The 21,000-nt window shown below is 40.5% G+C and overlaps 1 protein-coding gene across 1 annotated transcript in view; it reads right to left on the bottom strand.

Annotated features, from left to right (window-relative positions):
* C7 (complement C7) overlaps window positions 1–19,184 on the bottom strand; it is a 52,301-nt gene extending 33,117 nt beyond the window's left edge. Inside the window, exons 1-7 of the mRNA XM_054583974.1 lie at window positions 19,071–19,184; window positions 14,718–14,773; window positions 12,902–12,977; window positions 9,171–9,312; window positions 7,008–7,155; window positions 5,807–5,945; window positions 572–748 (exon numbers count right to left, since the gene is read on the bottom strand). Coding sequence (XP_054439949.1) covers window positions 572–748; window positions 5,807–5,945; window positions 7,008–7,155; window positions 9,171–9,312; window positions 12,902–12,977; window positions 14,718–14,773; window positions 19,071–19,076 — 744 coding nt within the window. The 5' untranslated portion in view covers window positions 19,077–19,184. The remainder of the gene's footprint in view (window positions 1–571; window positions 749–5,806; window positions 5,946–7,007; window positions 7,156–9,170; window positions 9,313–12,901; window positions 12,978–14,717; window positions 14,774–19,070) is intronic.
* Between the last annotated feature and the right edge of the window lie 1,816 nt (window positions 19,185–21,000).

Raw genomic sequence — 21,000 nt, 5'->3', positions numbered from 1 at the left:
GATAAAGTATGCAGATTGTGAATGAGGATCTGCCTGAAATTGTTTCAGCAATAAGTGTCTATCAATTAGTACAATTCTTGTCAACTGTTCAGGTTGCCCAAGATGAAAGTTTTAAAATTTCAAAACGATATAGTATCTTAAGTCTTTCAATTTCCTTATATAAAACTTTGGCATCTCAAAAGTAATATTTTTAAGTTTTTCTAGTATTAACATTCAGGAAGCACATGTTAATTGGATTTTTAAAATTATAACACTGAAAATAGTAGCATCGGTAATCATGAATGAGAAATTTAGGAAAGTTTTAACTAGAAGATTTGAAAGTAAGTTTTATTTTTAGGTTTTCAAATAAGTACAAACACTTTAATGAAAAAATGAAAGTATAAGTTAATATTTCAAAGAGAATTAACAAGACAAGATTATACCTTATAAATATATTATGTTATCTCTTTGAAGATACTATTGCCCTCTTTCAAAAATGAAAGCTGATCTTTTTGGTAAACATTTTTTTGTTAATGTTATAAATACTTAAACCAGTAAAATATGGAAAAGTTAACTAATATTTCATACTAACCTTTTTATTCTGGATTTCATTGCACCCTTGTCCATAACTGAATGAAGTAGATGACGATGAAGACAATCCAAAAAATGAACTTTTCATTTTAGATGATGAATATCTTGTTGATGTTGTCTTTAAATAAGACCAGCTACTGTTGTAAAATTCATAATTAAAATCATTATTTATTTTCACCTGTAAAGGAAACAAAAAGTTTTGCTATAAGCAAATTAAGGCCCTGGACATAATCAAGAATCTTTCGTCATAGATCCTTTAATATGGATACTTTCTTCATACAGTCTCCAAGAGGCAAAGTTCTTCACTGGCACAAAACAACAGTGTCTGTCATTAAGACCAAGCCTGTATGAGTATGAGGAATAGGGTTCATTCTGCAATTACTCTTTGTTAAACAGGAAACATGGTAACAATAATGGCAATTCCAAGTGACACAAAATACGTCTGTGTACAAGCATCTTCCATTTTCCTTTAACGTTAACTTTTAGGCCAGAAGTGAGAAAATTAAGAAGGCTACACTAAAAAAACACAAACAACAACAACAACAACAAAAACACCACTACAAAGCATTTGGTTTTTGACCTTTTTTTTTTTTCCTAATAAAGAGGAACAGAGATGCAAATATGTTACATGAAGCAATCAAATTATTTGGATTTTGTTTTGGAATGTCCTATGTGATCCAGTAATAGATTTAACTTTCCAATTCTGTTATGATTTATGCAAGTAAGCCTCTTAGCGGCTTAGTTTTCAGCATCTCCTTACTCTCATGTACTCTACACATAATCTCAAAAATCATCTTTTTTCAAGGTAGTATGATCTTAAATTTTCTTTAATTAATACCTTCTTCCTTCCAGCTTAGATTCTGGATTCCCTCTGAAACCACAAATTCAAACATCCTGAACTCTGACATTGTTTTCTCTTTTAACCCGCATTTGTTATTTCTCTATCTGTATTCAGCTTAGTAGAGACAAGTTCATCAATTCTTTTCCTTTCATCAATTCTTCTTATCAGAACCTTCACTTTTTCACTTCCTTCCTGTTGCAGTTACAACTTCAACCATTCTCTTGCCAGTGAACTTAACTTCCTTGCCTAGATGTGTCTGACATCACATTTGTCTGGCAAACACCCAACCCTGGTACAATGCTTTCAGGCAAACTGCTTAGGCCCAAACTGCTATAGACAAATCACCCAACCATAGATCGGCACCACTATCAGTCCATGCATGATTTCCAGCCTCAGTGGAGCGCTCAACACATTCTAGCAGTCCTATATTTCTCTATTTAATTTTCTCTCTCTCTCCCGTTCTCTACAGTATCTGCTTCAGAAGTTCTGTAATAACCTCGGTCCTCCAGTCTTAGAGCCACTTCCTTTCCTCTAAGAAGATGAACTTAACCTCTTTCTTTACAAACACTCCTATGATCAGACAGAGTCCTCTTAAACTCCTGGCTAACCAAACCACAGAGTTACTAGCATTTCTTTTCCTTTCCTCCCAAAGTGTCCCTCCTCCTGTCTAAAGCTGACTTCTGTGTCTCATCTCCTCCCACCTCTTCAAAGGACATATTTAATTGATCAGTTATTCCCTTTCCTACGTCAACTTTTCTTTCTCCGCTGTCTCCTTCCTATCACCACCTACACATGCTCCCGCCCCACCAAAGCACAGTGCCCTGCAAGGACTCTGGAGTCACATATGCTCCCGAGTTCAGGCGCCATGCTTGTCGCCTGTTACCGCTATGATCGGGGCTACGTTATTCGGCATTGCTGTCCCTCGGTTTCTCCATCTGTAAAATAGAGATAACAGGACCTACTTTCTTCAGTTATTATAAAGAAAAAAAAATCGATGTAAAGCACTTAAAATCGTGCTTCATATATAAATGCTCCTCAGTGCACATATTTTTATTGTTTAAATTATTGCTGGTTAACAAGCTAGGTTTAGAAATCTCAGACATCTAAACTCAGTGGAGTTTAAACAGAGGAAGCAGAAGATGAAGTAATTAAGCAGTAGTTAAAATTGCTTAGAGAATGTTTTTGTCATTCCTTTGATATGCATATAGGATTTCTCTTCAAAAATAAAATGAAATATATTCAAGACCAAATACAAAGAGATCCAGGAAGTTATTTCTTTTCTCCACCCTAATCTTCTACTCGCAATTCATTATGTGCGGAGAATCAGTACAAGCCTTTCGGCGGTCTCCCAGGACAAACTAAGCTGACTGACCCCTTCCCAAGGGGAGCATGGAGCTGGAATGTGCTTATGTTTCAAAGGCTTCCTTGTGGTACGAAAAACAAGAGGAAACAGAAAATATGCCTCAGCAAAGTAAGCGGCTGCCTCTGGGTTTACCCTGAATAAACTCTGATGCTGATAACCAAGACCGAGATTCTAGCAGAGGTTTACTGATTCTGCTGTATGGTAAATATTTACTAATATTTACATTCCAACAAACCAAAAGTTACCTCCCGCCTCACAGAGAGCGGAATCCCCAGTGGCCCGAGGTCAATCTCCGAAATCGGGAGGACGTTCAGCAGCCCACACCCCACCTGCGTTTCGTGCTTTAGTGACTGGCCCACGGCCAGTTGCTTCCCCCTCCCATCCTCCGGGGCTGGATCCTCAGAACATCTATATTCTTCATTCAATAACAGCCTATAATTTCCTTCCACTGTGACAAACACCTACAAATTCAGTGACTGGAAAGGTGTTTAGATGTCAAGCCAAAAACCAAGCCGTGCTGAGAAAAACAGACACCAGGATTGTGCTGTTCCTAAATCATTCCTCTTCTTCAGCAACTGCAGACTCCGGCACGGCTGCCTTCCAGCTATGTCAGACAGTCTCTTCCTTACTACACTCTTCATTCTGTAACTTTCTAAATTACACCCTAATACATACATTTTTTTCATTTCTCCTTCTTATAATTATGAAAAAAATTATCAACACACCCTCCTAGGAGTAGAAAGAGAAAAATTTTTTCTACATATCCCTATCTCACATTCTCCTTTCTGGCCACAGGTTAAATTTGAATACATACTATTCACCATGTAGAATTTAGAACTGAAATGCAATTAAATACAATGCATTGGGAGAGTAAAATGTAATAGAAAAATAAAGGGCTGTCAAGTCTCACAGGCTGGATCCAAACTCTCCTACTTCATAATTTTGTGACTCGGGATAAGCCAGCTAAAGTCCTCTCTCTGAGCCTCAATTTCTACATACATAAAATTGTAAAATATCACTTGTCTTCCAAGGATATTGTGAGGATCAAACCAACACAAATTGACAAAAATAGTGCAGGTGCCACAAGAGATACTCAAATTGATAACTACAATTATTTTTCACATCAGCTTCACTTTTCATTTTCATGATGCAGTAGCTCTTAAATGTAATTTGTTCTGTTGTGAGTTGGAGGATGGTGAGACTGCTATTCATAATCAAAGCTGCTTTCTGGAGAAGGTTAATTTTGATAAACGAGGGCCCTTCTGTCTGAACATCCTAATAATTTTGGTTTACAAATTTCGGAGTAATAGGTAGGAAGCACTGAATGAGGAATCGGGGGCATTCTGGGAAGGAGGGAGGAAAGCACTAAGGGAGGAGACCTTGGAAGAGGATAGCAAGGAAGCGGCGAAGAAGGGAAGCACCTGTGGACCCGCTCCGTGGATGCTGCCCACTAAGGTGTCTGACAAACAGTGCCTCCAGGCCAAAATAAAAGCAATCTCCTCAGTTGGAAGGAAGCAAGGGAGGGAGAGAGGGATGGAGGAAGAGAGGGAAGGAGGAAGGAAAAGAAAATGAAAGGGAAGAATAGGAAAGGAAAGGAGAGAGAAAGAAGAAGGAAGGAGAGAAGGAAGGAAGGGGGGAGGGAGAGAGGGAAAGAAAAAGAAAGGAGAGGAGGAAGGAAAAAAGGAAGGAAGAAAGAAAAGAGCTAAAACAGGATGAGACCAGAAATTCATTTAGTTGAGCTTGTGGAAGGACAAATGTTTTAAGACAGAGGATGTCAACTGTTTTTGCTGAATGCGTTTGCACAACTGCAACAGAAAATTTTCTCCTCTGTATTACCTGTAAGTCGTCAGGAACGTCCTCCAAAGCCCTAATTGTTTTTGGGTCAGTAGATTTTGTGCTGAAATCAAGGAACAAGATGAATTTTGGTGTGTCTGACAGAAAGGGCACGTGAAAAGCAGAAGCCTGGAGCCAGAGGAGAATCTGACTGAAGCCACCAGAGAAAGGTAAAAGTCAGGCAACACGGACAACATCTGCCAGGGTACGAAGCGTAGCCCACTCTTCCACACTGCTGGTGGGGTTATATGTTGGTACATCCATGTTGGAAACTTTACCTAGTAAAGTATGTCATAGACCAGGCAGCAACTCGAGTTCCAGGACTGCCCTGGAGAAATTCTCCCTCATTTGCATGGCACTCGTGCACAAGAATGTTCAAGGCATTTTCATAAGAAACTACTGGGAACAACGATAAAAATGCCATCTATATCAGCGTGCATAAAATTCAACACCAGGATTTGGAGTGAAAAAAAAAATCCATAGAAAACTACATACTATATGAGTTATTTATATAAATGGCCAAAAACAGTCAAAACCAAATTACAAATTTTTATTTAGAGACAAAGGCATAGGGGATACACATGTACAGAAAAACAAGGAAATGATTAATACAAAATATAAGATAATGGTTGCCTGGGGAGTTGGGTTGGTGGGAAATTGATCAGAGAGGGGTAAATGAGAACCTTTAAGTCACTGGCAATATTGTAATTCTTCGGGTGGGTGATGGGCACATATGGGTATTTGTCTTACTAGTTTTTTTCCAACTGCATGTACATGTTGTTCACACTCTTTTGTATATATGAGATATTTTTCAAGTTAAAAATAAAAGTGTTTTTAAGGGACACTGTGGCAGTTCTAAGAAAATGATCATACCAGGCACAGCTGAGGCCCCAAGTGTTGACACCCATGGAGGGTCAGACCATGAGGTCCCAGGCCCATATGGAGAAGAGGCAAAATGAAAATTAGGCAAAACAGTATTTCAGCTTACATGGCACAAGCGGAACGTACCATTGCCCTGTACTCCAGAGTTACATAATAGGTGTTCTTTTTAAGTCCATATAAAACATTTATAAGAATGACCACATAGTAGGCACAGTAATTTCTCCACAAATACCAAAAAAAAATGAATATCATGTCAATAATGATCTCTGGTAGCGACTCCCCAGTTAGAAATAAGTAAAACTGATGTCAGTAAGTACCTGGAATGCATAGGAGAGGAGGTTTGAGCTCAGTCTGTAGTAATCTCTTCCGTCACCACTGAACACCTTTTTGCACTCACCACCGAAACTCTTCGTGTTGATGACTCTGCTCCTGAACTGGCCGGTGAGGGCATTGTAACTATTGTTTTGTGGTTTTTAAAGGAAGAAAAGACAGCAAACATCAGAAATAGCACTTGCTGCAAAAGGCATCATCAGAGAACTCTAAACATGCGTCACAGCTAAGCTTGTCGTAGAGTGCAAATGAAGGGAACAGCATCCCAGTGCACACCGTTCATTATCCAGCCTCCCCTGGGTGGTGTAGGAGCTAAAACTAACATCTGGGAAAAGCCAACATCTTTTCAGTGTAAGAACAGCACGCAGCTCTTTTGTATCTATGGCAGCAAATGGCTTTAAATTGAATCTGTGGATAAAACCAATGCAATTAAGATTACTTGAAGAGAGAGAGAGAGAGAGAGAGCTCTCTACAACAAATTTCAACTGATTGTCTCTTAGCAGGTTGGCTGGTAGACTCTTCAGAGTAATTTTATAATTTCTCTGTGAATGAATTTTAAAATATCATGGAAAAAAAATTACATCTATCATTCTATAATAGATTATTTTAAAGCCATGAAATCTTAACTTGGGTCTCTGAGCCTTAAAAATTCTTCAGAATTCTTGTAGTCCCAACTTTACCTGTAAATGAAATTTCCCAGATAGTTTGAGCAATTACTTTTCAGCCTGAATATCCCAACACACGTCTCCCTTTTCTCTGCTCTCATGTTGCTGTCTTCATTCCCTTGACTAGACCTACTTCACTGAATCAACGCTCTCTCTTTCTCCCTCTCTGTCTTCCCCTCCCGCCCTCCTTCCCTCCCACAGTGTGACCAACTATTCGGGTTTTTCCAAGTTCTGTGATGTTTCCCTGGATGCAGGACTTTCAGTGTTAAGGCAAGGACAGTCCAGGGACAATTGGTCACTAGATATTTTACTGCATATATAAATATAAATATATATATATTTATATCTCAGATATACAGATAGGAATTACAAAGTTGTTTCAGGATGTAGCAAAGAGCTCTGAGCCGAAGACTTGACTATCGGATGATTCGCTATTAGATTTCCATAAAAAAAATAAATAAAACAAAACAAAATGAAGAATTATAACTCAAGAATGTGCACAGGAGGTTGCCCAGCACCTTACCCATTTCCAGTAAGTTCTAAGTTGGGAGGAGGTTTATCGAGGTCGCAGGAAAGCCTGGTTTCTACATTCTCACACTTGTCTTCATCAGCACTGTCTTCTTCACAGTCGGAATCACCATTGCAAACCAAGGACTTGCTGATGCACTGACCTACCCACGAGGAAAGCCGCCACACAAAAATAAAAGAGGGAAGAAAGGAAACACCACATGGGATCAGAAAGGTTTGCCTCTACCCTCAGCACCACACTGGCCTGCTAATGTGAATTTGACCTAAATCTTCAGCATGTCCAGGGGGAAACTGATGATTATTCTGGTCCTCGTTTTGCAACACACAAAACTTATTCTCACCTTGGCTGGACACAAAATTGAAAATAAAACCCAAATTCCCACTCTAGGCCTTCCGCCATGAGCATCAGGCAGTGTCTGAATCCTCCCTAATCATACAACACAAACCACTGGGAAGGTAGAGTAACCTCCTGCTCTTCAACTACTGGCTCCTTTTCCAGAACCACTGACAAGTCCTGCTCTTCTTGGTGATGTGAATGTGTTAGCTTTGAGAGCACGGGAACTGAGCCAAGGGTTAAAACTCAACATTTCTTTAGCACCTACTCTGTGTGATACAGTCTTCTGGGTGTGGGGATTCAAATATGAATAAAGTTGGTATTTGTCAGGCTTTTAATATACTTGACAATGTAACAGGAAAAACTAGGAAGGCATAGACCATTACAATTCGACAACATCATTGTCATAGTAGACATAAGCCCAGGGTTCTGGGGGAGTGCTGGAGCCACAAACAATCCAGCCCCTACCTACCTCTCCAGTATCATTTCCAGACATCCTGCTAGCTCCTGATGCCCTCCTCATATTGGATCACTTACATGAATAAAGGTCAGGCCTTCTGTCATCGCCATTGACCTTGCACCTACATTGTCTCAGCTGAGGTGGGTTTTCTCTACCTATTACCCACTTGTCTTCAAGAATCAAATTACACATGATACCCTCTCTGAAACCATCCCTATCCCATAGGCTACAATGCATGTCTTTCCTCTTGTCCTCAGAGTAGGCATTGTATACACTGTGTTGATAGTACAGCGTGCACTCCATGGTACTGTCACTCAGTCCAATGCAGCAAACATTTGTTGAGAGTCAACTATGCACCAGGCACTCCAGAAACAAAAATCAAATAAAATGCAGGGTGGGGCAAACGTATCTTTACAGTTGTTTGTATGGATAATACAATGATTAATAAAGAATAATACAAGCATAAACTCTGTATTTTGCATACTCACAATTGTAAACTTACTTTTGCCCCACCCTGTATTTCTTCAAAGAGTTCAGAGTCTACCAGAAGACATCCAGGCCAACAAATATTGCAGAATACAAATGGCACAATGTACATAGGGAACACAGAAAAGTGTTTTGTGAATTAGCTTTATCAGTTAAAAGTTTAGGGAAGGCTTCCCAAAAGAGGCATTACTTGATTTGTGTTTTGAAAGTAAAATAAGAGTTTGACAGATATTGTTGAGGAACACTCCTAATACAGAGTTTATTTATGTAGTATTCTGTTCATAAAACTTTAATTTTTTTAAGAAGTTATATGTTTCATTTAACATAAATCCACAACCCAACCCTTATCAGTATATCTGGAATATAAGAAGAGTAATAAATGTCTGCTAAAAGTTGTTGAGTTAATCTGATTGCACAAATGCACCATAGACAATAAATCAAATAATGGAAAAATTATACTTCAGTCACCCATGCATAGGGGTGACCTGTATTGCTCCTTGATTAGTTATTACAGCTGCTTTTCTTATAAACATAATAATTTTGGTAGTAACATCATTTTTGCCTAATCTCAGTGCTCATACCAGATCGCCACCAAAAATCCAATGTCAAGAACTGTTTGGGTCTGTCAGTAGTCATATTTTCTTTCAAAAGGCAAAGGATATCCCTGCTTTTATTACCATATGCTTCCCCTTGCATTTGAAAGAATAATAGTTGAGTGTGTCATTGTTATACCAATATAAATGATAACTGACATTTGGGGGAAATTAACTTATAGGTCAATATAAAGTCAGTAAAATTCAACAAATATATACTGAGCAAGTTAAACAAATAACATTTGAGTTTACACTGTGCATGCTAAACTGATGGAAAACAAATACCTGAAAAACACCGGAACCGCTCTCCACATCCATCTTCTACTGGACATCCTTGCGTAGGTTCACATGCTTGTGTTTGAAAAGCACTTCCGGCACAAGGCTGGCCGCCATACTGCCCATAAACCTCAATCATCCGCCTGCGAGTCTAAACAAAAAACAGATTCTCTTATCTGAGAAATAAAATCTGAGAAAATTTCATGCAATGGGAGAAGCAATGTTTGGGAAATGGTCTGGTGTCCTATAGAAGTTAAACCTCTAAACCAATGAACCCACAGACCCATTTATCCTTGAGTCCAGTGACATTGGGATTATTATTATAGAATATACATATATATTTAAAATATATATATACATATATATACATAAATATATACATATATATTTACTCTCGGAGTGAGTACTAAAAAAGTATATTAGTGAATCTTTAAGAATGTAACCTGAAAGTGTCAGCTGGGTAAACATATATGCAAATGAAATGCAAATAGGATGATGAATTTTTGCCAAAGCTATGTACCAGAAGCTAATTAGAAAAGTGACAATGAATTTGGCTGGAGAGAGGGTAATGGTATTGGGAAGGGGGTTGAGATGAAGTGGCATTATGGAAAACTTTAGAAAAGTGGTGACAATTGATTTGAGATAAACATTAACCCTTTTTCAGGAAGGCAAGACAAGGGTAAGGCAAAAGAATCCGGAGAGAAATATGTTAATAGAACTCTAAGTAGTCCAAAGGTGAAGCTACATCTACAATGAAATTTTATGAGACGATCAAAATCATTGACTTCTGAAATGAGAGATATGTCAAAAGCAAACCTCTGTGGGGAAAAGTAGGAGGAAAATTGAGGAAATCATCAAACCAAGTGAGAAACAACAAGTCATCCTAAAATGCACTAATCACAACTAAGACATGTATCCAATGCTTAAACAAAGGAAAGACCTACAAAATCTTTTTCCTCCCCAAAGGCAATCAAAGGTACATCTTTTATGCTCAGCTCATCCCCATTAATAAAAATGAACTAAATCTGAGATTCCAGAGAATTTAAACCTTGAGCAAAGACCAACAGAGAAGGCGAGATATGTTGAATCTCTTCATCCATCTTAAACTGGGTTAGAAGTAGGGATTCCCCGGGATAAAGGATCACAGTCATGTGATTTGAACCCAGAGCAGCTTCATATCAGCCTGAGCCTTGCTCTGGCATTTTTCAGGGGGGGAATGGAACTCAGGACCAGTTTCTTGATAAGTTTTTAGTTTCTGTATTTAATGGATGAAGACATCTCTCACGTATGGCTTGTAATCTGTCATTCTCTGAAGTTCCAAAGCACAGGTTGTGTTGTTTGTATAAATAATGTTTTGCTCACTATCTACCAGGACCAGCTTGGTGACTTTATTCTCAGCATCTCTATCTCAGTTGTCAGATTCTGACCCTATGACCCCTTTTCCATTTTCACTTGCCTCTTTCTAGATGAAAATTTTGACTTTATAAACTAGGGATGTAGTATCCATTGCATGATGATCTTTGCCCAAAGGAAAACATTTGCTACTATGAAAAATATTTTCTATCTACTTCTATTTAGTGTTCTTTCTTAAATTACAAAAATGTTTTCTGCGGTTAGTTTTGTTTGATGTTTACCTTGTTGTTCATGTACTCTTCGGCTTACAATCAGAGTTGTCATCTATTACCTTTGTCGGGAGACAAATTCTGCATTTATGTAACTTTGTGAATACCACTCATGAAGGTATTAAGTACGTGTTTGATGAAGATGATGATTGTGATGATGCTTCAAAATTATCTTCTGTAATATGTTTCTGCTGTTCTAATAATTAATAAATTTTAAATACACATTGTATCACCTCTAAAATATTTTACAAATATCAAATAATGTTGTGCACCTGAAACTATTATAATGTTACTCACCAATTATATTTCTATAAAAAATATTTAAACATTCAAATGTTCAAGAATCTTTAAAACAGACACTATCGTTTTGGAATTTATCCTAATAAAATTATCAGAAAAGAGAATATACTACTATGCATAAAAATGTTTGTTAAAGTTTTTTTATATTAACCAGAAATGGAAATAATTTAAATCTCAAACAATAGGTAGAAAATAAGTTTGGTGTGTTTGTATAAAGGAATCTAATACAGCTGTTAATATCCATGCTGTAGTATGTTAGGTTAAAACAGTAGAGTACAAAACTATGATCAAATAATCCTATTTTTTAAAATCATAAACTCACAAAGAAAATAACATGAGTGAAATAAATACAAAAATGCTGGTACATTGGTTCCTTCTCAATGGTGGAATTATAAGTAGTGCTTTATTTATTTATACTTTTCTGATTTTTCTCCAATGAATAATTTATAACAAGAGAAAAAGCAGGCATTTTTAGAAGTGCTCTATAATCTCCAGACAAGGTCTGATATTTTATTTGTATTACATAAGAATCAAACTTTAAAACATAGCAAAATGGTTGACTTTCCATGGTCATTCACTATTTGTCAGGTAAAACAAAGCAGTACTTTTGCTACTCGTTAGTGTTTATTTCAAGTAAGAAGAAAAGTTGAGGCTGCCGCCTCCTGGAAAGAGAGAAAGCAGGGGAGGGGACCACGTGGCCAGCGCCAAGCCCGCCTGCAGCTCGGCTCTGACCCAAGCTGGGCCCAGAGCTGCGCCCAGACCAGTGCCTGCGCCAGTGTTAGTCACCTCCACCAGAGGCGAGGACTGGAGTGGGCTCTAGGTATGTAAGGGAGCCCAGAACGGTGTGTCACAGCCGGCCAAAAGGGAGTTTCGGACCAGTGCAATCAGCAGAGACGTTGATACTGCTGCCAAATGCATTGATGCAGGTGCTGTGAGAGTAGGAGTGGCTGGTTCTGGCACTGCTACTGAACAGTCTTGGCAGCCTTACCATTGGTTGTGCCAGAAACCCTTGGCTGAAGCAACAGCTCTTCTCATGTGCCATCCTGGGATTTGCCTTGTCTGAAGCTATGGGTCTCTTTTGTTTACAGTTGCTTTCTCTAAGTTGTTTGCCACGTAACAGGCATTACTGCTTGGACCCTGGCTGGGTAGGTCAACTGGTGAGAACTCATCCCCATTCACCAAGGTTGTAGGTTCTATTCCAGGTCAGGGCACATGTGAAAAATCAACCAATGAATGCTTAAATAGGAGGAACAACAAATTGATGTTCCTCTCTCTCTCTTTCTCTCTCTCTAAAATCAACAAAACTGGTTAAAAATTACTGCTGAAATATTGACATTCATAGTAATTATTAATGTAATTCTATGTACCTTACTGTGACTCCAAACACCGTAGTGTTGATGTCATGCAAATATGTGTTATTTTCAAAGTGATTTCATTAAAGATGAAAACTTTAAAAAAAGGGAAAAAGTTGAGCCCAGTAAACATGAAACAGATTTGGAATTGCCTATTAATTTCATTTCATTCTATTCTTATTTCCCTAATAGCTCAAGAGTTAGTGAGCGCTTATAATTTTCATCTTATGTAGAGTTCTAGGCTCAAACGTAAGATTTAGAAAAGTCCTGTGAGGAAAAATTACAATCCAAAAATTACTTTATTGCAATATTAATTATTATACAAGTTATACTTCTTTCCCTTTAAAATTACTTATTATAATTTCAAGGCGCAAAAAAATTGCATTCAAAAGTTAATGCCAGCCTTTCTATACCTAAGCTATTTCAGCATATATGTAATAAATACAAATTTTCTGCACGGTCCTACCTGAGACTTTGTACAACCATTGCATTCTGACCAAGGGCCGAAGGAACCCCACTGGCAATTGACTGGATTGGAGGCACTGTCCGGATGTCATAATGCAGGGAGAAAGGGAAGAGAGCGGGGACACAAACAATAGTCAGGAGAGCCAGAAACAGTCAAATTCAGTCACAGATTGCTTCACAATTCTTTTCCTAAGAAAAACCAAAAGTACCCAAAATATGTTTTAAAAATACGTAAAGGGGACTCACTATTTTGGAGATCAATGTTTATTAAACATTTATAATGTACCAGGCACTATTTAGACTCTAGAGTTTTCGACATGTTAAAAGAGATAGGTCACTAACCACTGAGAGAGAGGGGAACAAAGAAACAAATGCATAAACAAATAATCATGATACAATAATACAGCCATAATTCATAACACAGTATATCTCATTTGAAAGATTTCATAACAATTGTGGACAGTGTGATGTTTAAGGACATATAGGTAAGGGAGTGTCCAGAGTTGGGAGGTATAAGGGAGAACATATAGGAGGAAGATATTATGGCCTTCAAAAGATTCTGGACAATGAATGGAAGAGTTATTCAGAAGCTCTGACATGGGAGACCAGGATTTCTAAGTGAGGAATGGGATACTAAAAACTGGCAAAGGGTAAATGGACAGGAATTTATTTTTAAATGCTCCCTTGTTCATTTAGGTTGCTTCTTAAGCACATACCCATACAGAGGAAATTCAAGCTTAAATAATTCCACCCCCCAAAATAATATCCATGTGGAAAACGGGAAGTTGATGCTCTTGCAAGGCTAAACTCCGGCTGTGTCATGGCTTAGACCTAAGAAGTTAAGGCAGCCTCGCCTAAAGGCACATTGGCAAGGGGGAGAGGCGGGGAGGCTCCTGACTTCTGGATTTCAAACACATTTCTAGCCTTGGAAACATCTCACGTTAAGGTGATCTGTGCCTATCTCAGGCGGTCATGTGACCTTAGAGTAAGGAGTCCCATTCTGCAGTCTGTGTGTCTGGGTGCTTCTGTGGAGCCAGCCTTGCTGACGTGGCGCCACTGATCCCAATGCCTTGGAATCATTGACCCTTAAAGAATCCAAACTTGCTGTTCTCCTGTTTTGGGTCGCAGGGACAGCTGCAGCCTGAACACCGAGGCTCAGGGTGGGACACGGCCTTGGCCTGAACTTCCCTGTGCTCTCACAGCTCCTTGTGCGGGCCCCTCGTGGAGAGAGCCCTTAGCACATTTGTCCCGAAATCACCCGTTTCTACGTCTGAATCACCCAGCAGACTCAGCGCTGGCTCGGGCCTCCTCACGTCCCCAGTCACTGGCACAGAACATGACACAAATTCGGATAGTTTGGTCACGTGAACTAACCTGTTCCGGTCCCACCAAACTGACTGCGAAAGCAAAGTGAGGCCATAGGTAAATGATGCTGCTTTGTTCCAGGTCTCAAGAGCCAATAACACTAGTTTCTTTTTAAAAACTTTCAACATTTAAAATCCAAAGAATGTTTTGCAGAGACTGCATGTAAAGGTCAAATTCTGCTCTAAGCTGTATAGCACATGTGTGCCCCTGAGATGCAGGTAAAACCGTGCGACTGGGACAAGCAGAAAACCTCGAGGTGGTTTTCATCTTCAGTTTTCTTCCTTACAGCAAATAAATAAAGTAAGAATAAGAATAAAACAAGCTTTTGCTTGTTGAAGAGATAAACGTGCTTAGGCTGCAAATGCAAGAAATCAGGCCATGCTAAAGGATTTCCTCAAAACAAACAAACAAAACTTTTAATGATTTCCACACACAATCCAAAAAAGACTCACCTTGAGAAAACTGAGAACTCTCCTATAAATCCCATCAAGATGAATAAACTTATTGCCTGGGGAAACAAAAGCATTATTTTAGTTTGCGTTTCTTTAATGAGTTGAAGGCAAATTCTTCGTACAAGTCAAGATTTGTAGTTTGGGGATATAATGCGTGAAAGGACCACGGAGAAGGCTTGTCTTTTAAGTTCCCATTTTAAATAAGCGTTTAATATAATTCTGTTAAGCTCACCTCCTGCGATTCATTTCTGTAAGAACAACTAAGAGCTGGGCGATGCCATGAACAAATTTAAAACTCTCACTGGAGTTAAATTGTCATAAGCATTTCATTAGGGTCCCGTGATCTTTGAATTCCTTTCTCCACTGTCCATCTCTCTCACTTCAACACCCATGAGGGCACCCAGAGAGAAATGTCTGGAAGAGCAGTGCCAAGAGCTGAAGAGGCGAAGGGGAAACAAACTTCATCAATGAAGAAGCGGAAGCTGAGATTCGTCCCTGGCCAGAGGGGCGGTGATGTTCCTCACACTCCTGACCAGTCTTTGAAAAACCTCCGAGGCCTTTGATCCTCATCTTTACCTGATAACACCAACTAAATATTGTGTGTAAAGTGTCACTACCGGTACATTTTGTTTGAGAAATCAAATGTGTATTGAGAACAAACCTAAAAAGAAATATAACACAAGATAATAGTTTATTTCCGGTTGTGAAATTATAGGTGATTTCTATTATCTTACTGTTACTTTTAAGTATCTTCCAACTTTATCTGACAACTGAAGGTGTAGGGAATACAGTTCAAATCTTTACTGAAGATGCTTTAAGCATATCAAATGCATTCAATTCATAACCCAGTATAACCATCTTTAAAATCATCTCAACCTCTCATAACAACAGGCTGATGTTCTTTCTCTTCTTCCCCAAACTCTTTTCTGTCAATGCTGCTGGGGGGTGGCTTCCCAACATTTTTCCCAGCACCTTCTACTCAGCCCCCAAGACCACCTGTCCTGATATTAGGTATCTTCCTTCAGTTATAAAATCCTTCTTGCCTCTATTCTGATCGGCACAACTGAGGAGCTGTGGGCAATATGGAGATGTGTAAATAAGGGGGTAGGCTGGGACACTTCCTGAGTTTTCAACAAGCATGGGAAGCATAGAATGGAAAGCAACACCTTTTAAAGGCTTTTTATTCCTAATTATAAACTACATTTTTTTTTTCTTTTCTCAGTATGTCTCTGTGCTCTCAATTTTCTACCCCTGGGAAAGCCTGGTTCATAGCTTTATGAGTCACTCCCAGGCATTAAGAAATTTTCAGAAAATATAAATTCTAGAACAACTTAATAGTCAAATTTAAACTGATATTATCATCCGATTTTAGATTTCTCTCCTATTCCCAGTTCCTAGATGCTTATAACAGGAGATGAGTATTCTTCCTGTTTCTCTTCCCCGCCCACCCCAAGCTGCCTCTAACTTCAAAGTCAGAGCAGCAGCAGTAAAAAAGAAAAGAGCCCCCCCCCGAAAAGTTTTATAATTATTAAATTTACTGCGGTCACGTTGCTTGACACATTCAGCAGGAGTCTGGTGATGGTAAATCAGGGTGCGTTGGATGTTTGAATGCCAATTCTTTACCTCTCTCAGAGTTTTTGTGGTTCTTTGGATGCCCCGGCGACCAACCAGGGATCTACAACCATTCTTCTCTGGTATAAATGATTCCCCTTCTTGCCTATCACTCCTGACTCTCATCAGTGCTGCTTCCTGGGGTCCTTCCCGTACCGGTGCCACCCGCGGGCATCGCTCTACCCAGCAGACAGCCTCTTGGGCAGAGCCCCTGACAACACAAACATCCATGTGTGGCCCATGGGATGCTGCAACGCACTCTTGTTCTCTCAAATGCTCGCTGTTTGGGATGCAACTGATACCACTGTGTTGATTTGTTCTGCTCCAGGCAGGCCAGTCAACCAGCCTACGCCGCTAGATCTTCTCAAAGGTGAGGAGGGTGTCATTCTCTACATCCTTCATACTTGACGGGACACAATCTCACATACCTTTGAGGGTGGAGATGGCCAAGGGACACTGGACAGATTTAGGGCTACTCTTTCTGTAAGATTGTATTGATGTCCAATATTTCATGTTTGGGGTAAATAATAAAATAGTAACCTCTGTAGTATACACCAGGTTTCAATACCCATTTTTTTTAAACAGGAAAAAATCCAATTTAGATCATTAGCCTTTCCTAATTGATGTCTTGTTCAATACATTTTTTTTAATATAAAGCACTATACAAATGAAGAAGTTAGGTTTTCAAATCAGTTTACTTACATCTTTATTAGAAAGAAACATCAGTTTGCAACACTTCTAACAATAAAGAAATGCACAAAGGTACAATAATGTGACTGAGGACTCCGCAGCCATTCGAAGGCTTGTATAGATGCCAATGGCAGGAGAACATGTTCATGACATAATGGGTAGAAAGATCCAGCTCCAGTTAGATAGCAATTTAATAAAGCGTATTTTGTACATATTCATATAAAAGTCTGAAAGAAGTGGATTAAAATGGTAATAGTGTTTCCCACTAGGTGGAGAAATAATAGACATTATCTTCTTTTTCAACTTCTTTTTCCCAGTAAGGTAGTGTTGTAGTTTGGGAAAGAAGACACTGTTTTTTAAAGGCATTTTTTCTCGACGCCAACACAGCCTCACTGAGCAAAGACAGCCGATACGGTCAGATCAGCTCTGGGCGTAGAGAGCAAGCGGAGAGGCCCTGGCCTGAGCAGCGCCCGTCCCCATCCCGGGCCCACGAGGATCAGGCCTGAGGGTCCAAACTCTGGGCTCAGCTCCCTCATCTCCGTCCAGGGAGGAGATCGTAAAGGCTGGGCCACAGCCAGACCAAAGGGAAGCCCTTTTTGCGCTGAAGTCCTTCTGAAACACTTCAGGCCCCAGTTACCTCCTAACCAACGGCTACAGAAAGACCCAGTGGGGTTCTGGGACCACCTCTCTGAATTCAGTTCACATGACGGTGCGGACAAGACAAAAGCAAACTCCCCCTTAAAAGGTCAGACACGGAAATCATCTTTGGTGGTGTCTTCATAGCCCTTCTTTGTAGCGTATCACAAAAATATTCCCTTCAGGTTTCATGTAAAAAAATATGAATATGTACTTTCAAATACAGAACTTTGCATACCACTTGTAGGGAAGTGATTACTTTATTATCATGGCAGAATGACACCATAATAATCAATGATCGTGGACAAATTTTTAAGAACAAAACAATTATTAAGATGTCTTATTATGAAATAAATAAGGAAATTGGTTGATGGCTAATGCAAATATTAGGAGAAGACCTATTTATTAGCTAGAGGACCCTAAGAAAGGTCATCTCAGAAAGGTCTCTTTCTGAGGCAACAAATGTCCTAAAATTTTAAATAAAAATACAAAACAGTAACAAAAAAATTAGATTATACCATAATTCTAACTTTGGAGGGTTACTTGGTATTCTAGCATCATAACATTAGACAAATAAACTTTGCGATTTGTTTAATGTTTAATCATTTAATTCCATGCCTGAGTGATCCAACACCCATCCCTCAGTCCTCCTCCAGCCCCGTCGGTAACTGGACATAGATTCAGTGTCACAAATGGACAGCATAGCAACCGCAAAGGCAGCCTAGCAGCTGACAGGAGTGAGACTTTGTTGTTTCAGTGTTCTATTGCAAAACTTTTAAAGTTGAAATACTGAGGTTTTCAATAATAAAACTACAGTAGAAATTTCAAGTTATTTTTGCATCCCAGAAGTAGAGTCTGAGAGTGATTTCTGCCTTTGGGCCTCTCTTGGCTGAGTAGTAATTTTTTTTTTTTTTTTTAATCATCTGGCCATGCTGCATTGGGCCCTGTGTATGTGCTAGACCGTCAGCTTCAGTCCAGCTGCCTGCACCTTCTACTGTCACGCTCCTGACTTCTGAAGTTCCAGGTCTCCGAATTCTCTTTTTTTAATAAAGCTCTCATTAAGTCAGATCACAGGGGCTCGTTGCTTGGCTCCCCGTCAAACACACAAAAATACACCGGAGGAAATTTTTCCCTAGGAAGTAACAGTAGTACTATTGCATTTCTTAATGGCTTTCTCCAGTCTTTCATAAACACTGTCCCCCGTTTCTGACTCTCAGACCGCCAAACCAATCATTTAACTGCAGGACAAGAAAAAGGAATTCACTTTGGCTAAACTGTTCAATATATTTAAGGATTTTAAAAACCACCTTCATCTTCCCTATTTCCCATGTCCTCTCCTTTTTTTGTTCTTCCCATTAAGCCTTACTCTCACTTGCTATAGCTCTGTTTACAAAAGGAAGGAAACAATTCTCTCACCTCCATGCTGGGGAAAACCTTCAGGGAGAGACAGAGGATGGAAACTTCTGCTCTGAGTGTGCCTGGCGAGTTCCCAGCGGCTGGCCGAGCCTGCCCTCCGGGTCTCCCTCCCTGCTCGGCCGGGCCGCGCCCGGCCCTCTTATGTAGAGCGAGGGCTCGGAGGCTCCGCTCCCGCCCCAGCCAGATTCCCCGGGGACAGGGCCCGCCCGCCCGGCCCTGTGATCAGTCTGCGCCTTGAAGCCGAGGCTTCCCACCAACCCACACAGGCCTGACCCCCAGCCAGCGGGGGGCCGTTCGGATGTGTCGTTTTGAGGAAACATCTGTAAACCAAGAAAGAGAGAATGTTCTCAGCGCAGCGTCTAAGTGATTCTCAACCAAAGGAGACTGTGGGTGAGATGAGGAATAAGCCTCATCCTGTTTCAATCTACCAAACTAAGCAAACGTTTACATGACTTTTTAAAAGGGTGTTAAATGCCGGATTTAGAGATTAAACACTTTGTAGCAGAAAAGATCTAAATGCAGTCTGTCACTCAAAATGTAAATGGAACATTCTGGAGTGGAAGCTTCCCCGCCCCCCAAAAAATATGGCCTAAATTAATATAGGACCCATACCCATCCTCCATGCTGACTTTCATAGGATGATCAGAAAGAACATCTTCTTTTTTTTTTTTTTTTTTTGCAAATATATTAAAAGTCATCGCTAGTTTTTCCAAGAACTTCCTTCCTTAATCCTTTGATAGCCACATCCCTGTGTTGGCAAATTCCTACCATGGTCACCAGCCATGTGGACCTTCTCTTCCTCATTGTCGCCTTGCCTTCCTCGGCCAGGTCCTCATTTTTCATGGCTTTGCCTTACGCTAGCAGCTCTCCAACATCACTCTCACCGATTTCATAAAACGCTGCGTGTCTGATAAGATCTTCCAGGCTTTGTATGCAGCTGAGCTACAGTTTCTTTGCGTGGGTTGGCTAACCCTTCTGACACTTGCTGTAGGGCAGGCAGTGCGAGGAGGAGAGACCTCAGTGCCAGGTGGGAGAAGACATCCAACATGTAGCTGGGAATGTAAATGCCTTCAGGAAGAACTGTCGTGGAGAGGGATGCAGGGGAAGCCACAGGCATGAGGGAACATAGCTGACGTCTCGGGGGACTGATCACAGTGACGTACAAAACCACAAGGGTGCTCGGACTCGAGGAGCAAGAAGACGGAGAAAAGCCAGGAAGGAGAGTGGGAGAGGGCACAGAGGGGAAGGGGAAGGAACACAGCGCGTGTCAAGCCCCCCGGGGCGAACCTCAGGGAGAGATGTGGCGGCAGTGGCAGCACCGCACGGGGCTCAGGGAGAGAGGGCGAGTGCCCACGGAGGCCACCGCACCCGTGGCGGAAGCCCGTGCCTGAACTGAGGGCGGAGTCTCCCCACGCATTTTCTCCTCTGTGCCCTCAGGCACCGCAGAACCGTTGATTTGGAGGTGCGGTAGGTGTTAAGAGCTTGTGTAGATTCCGGAGCAGTTTCTCCGCAGCTGAGTTGTTTCCTGACCGTGGGGCCTGGTCCCCCGCTGTGGGTGTCGGGTGAGAGCAGCGGCTGGGCTGTGCACCGAGGACACTCAACAGCTTCCCGCAGAAGCCCAGAACGCCCTCCCCAGTCGAGACCATCAAAAATGCGTCCGGACACTGCCAGAAGCCCCGAGGAGCACTGGTGTGGTGTCCGTCTCCTCCCCGCCAAGGCCCAGCCTTAGAGTCACAAGCACAGTACACACAGTTTAATTATAAATTAAACGTTTTCAAAGTTCTACAAATTAAACGCATTGGCAAACTAAATGTTCTGGAAGTTTGACACCAAGTAATACTTCTTTTTAACTTTTTTCAAACCAGAGTTTCCTAAATTCATGTGACCGTGACCACAGAACTTGCATTTCTAACAACCCTCCAAAACGGGT

Source organism: Pteronotus mesoamericanus, unplaced genomic scaffold (assembly GCF_021234165.1).
Source record: "Pteronotus mesoamericanus isolate MK-2021 breed Mesoamerican mustached bat unplaced genomic scaffold, CSHL_Meso_final contig_75, whole genome shotgun sequence".
NCBI classification, from domain to species: Eukaryota; Metazoa; Chordata; class Mammalia; order Chiroptera; family Mormoopidae; genus Pteronotus; species Pteronotus mesoamericanus.
Note: the sequence above shows the minus strand (reverse complement) of the source record. Positions and strands in the feature narration are given on the sequence as shown.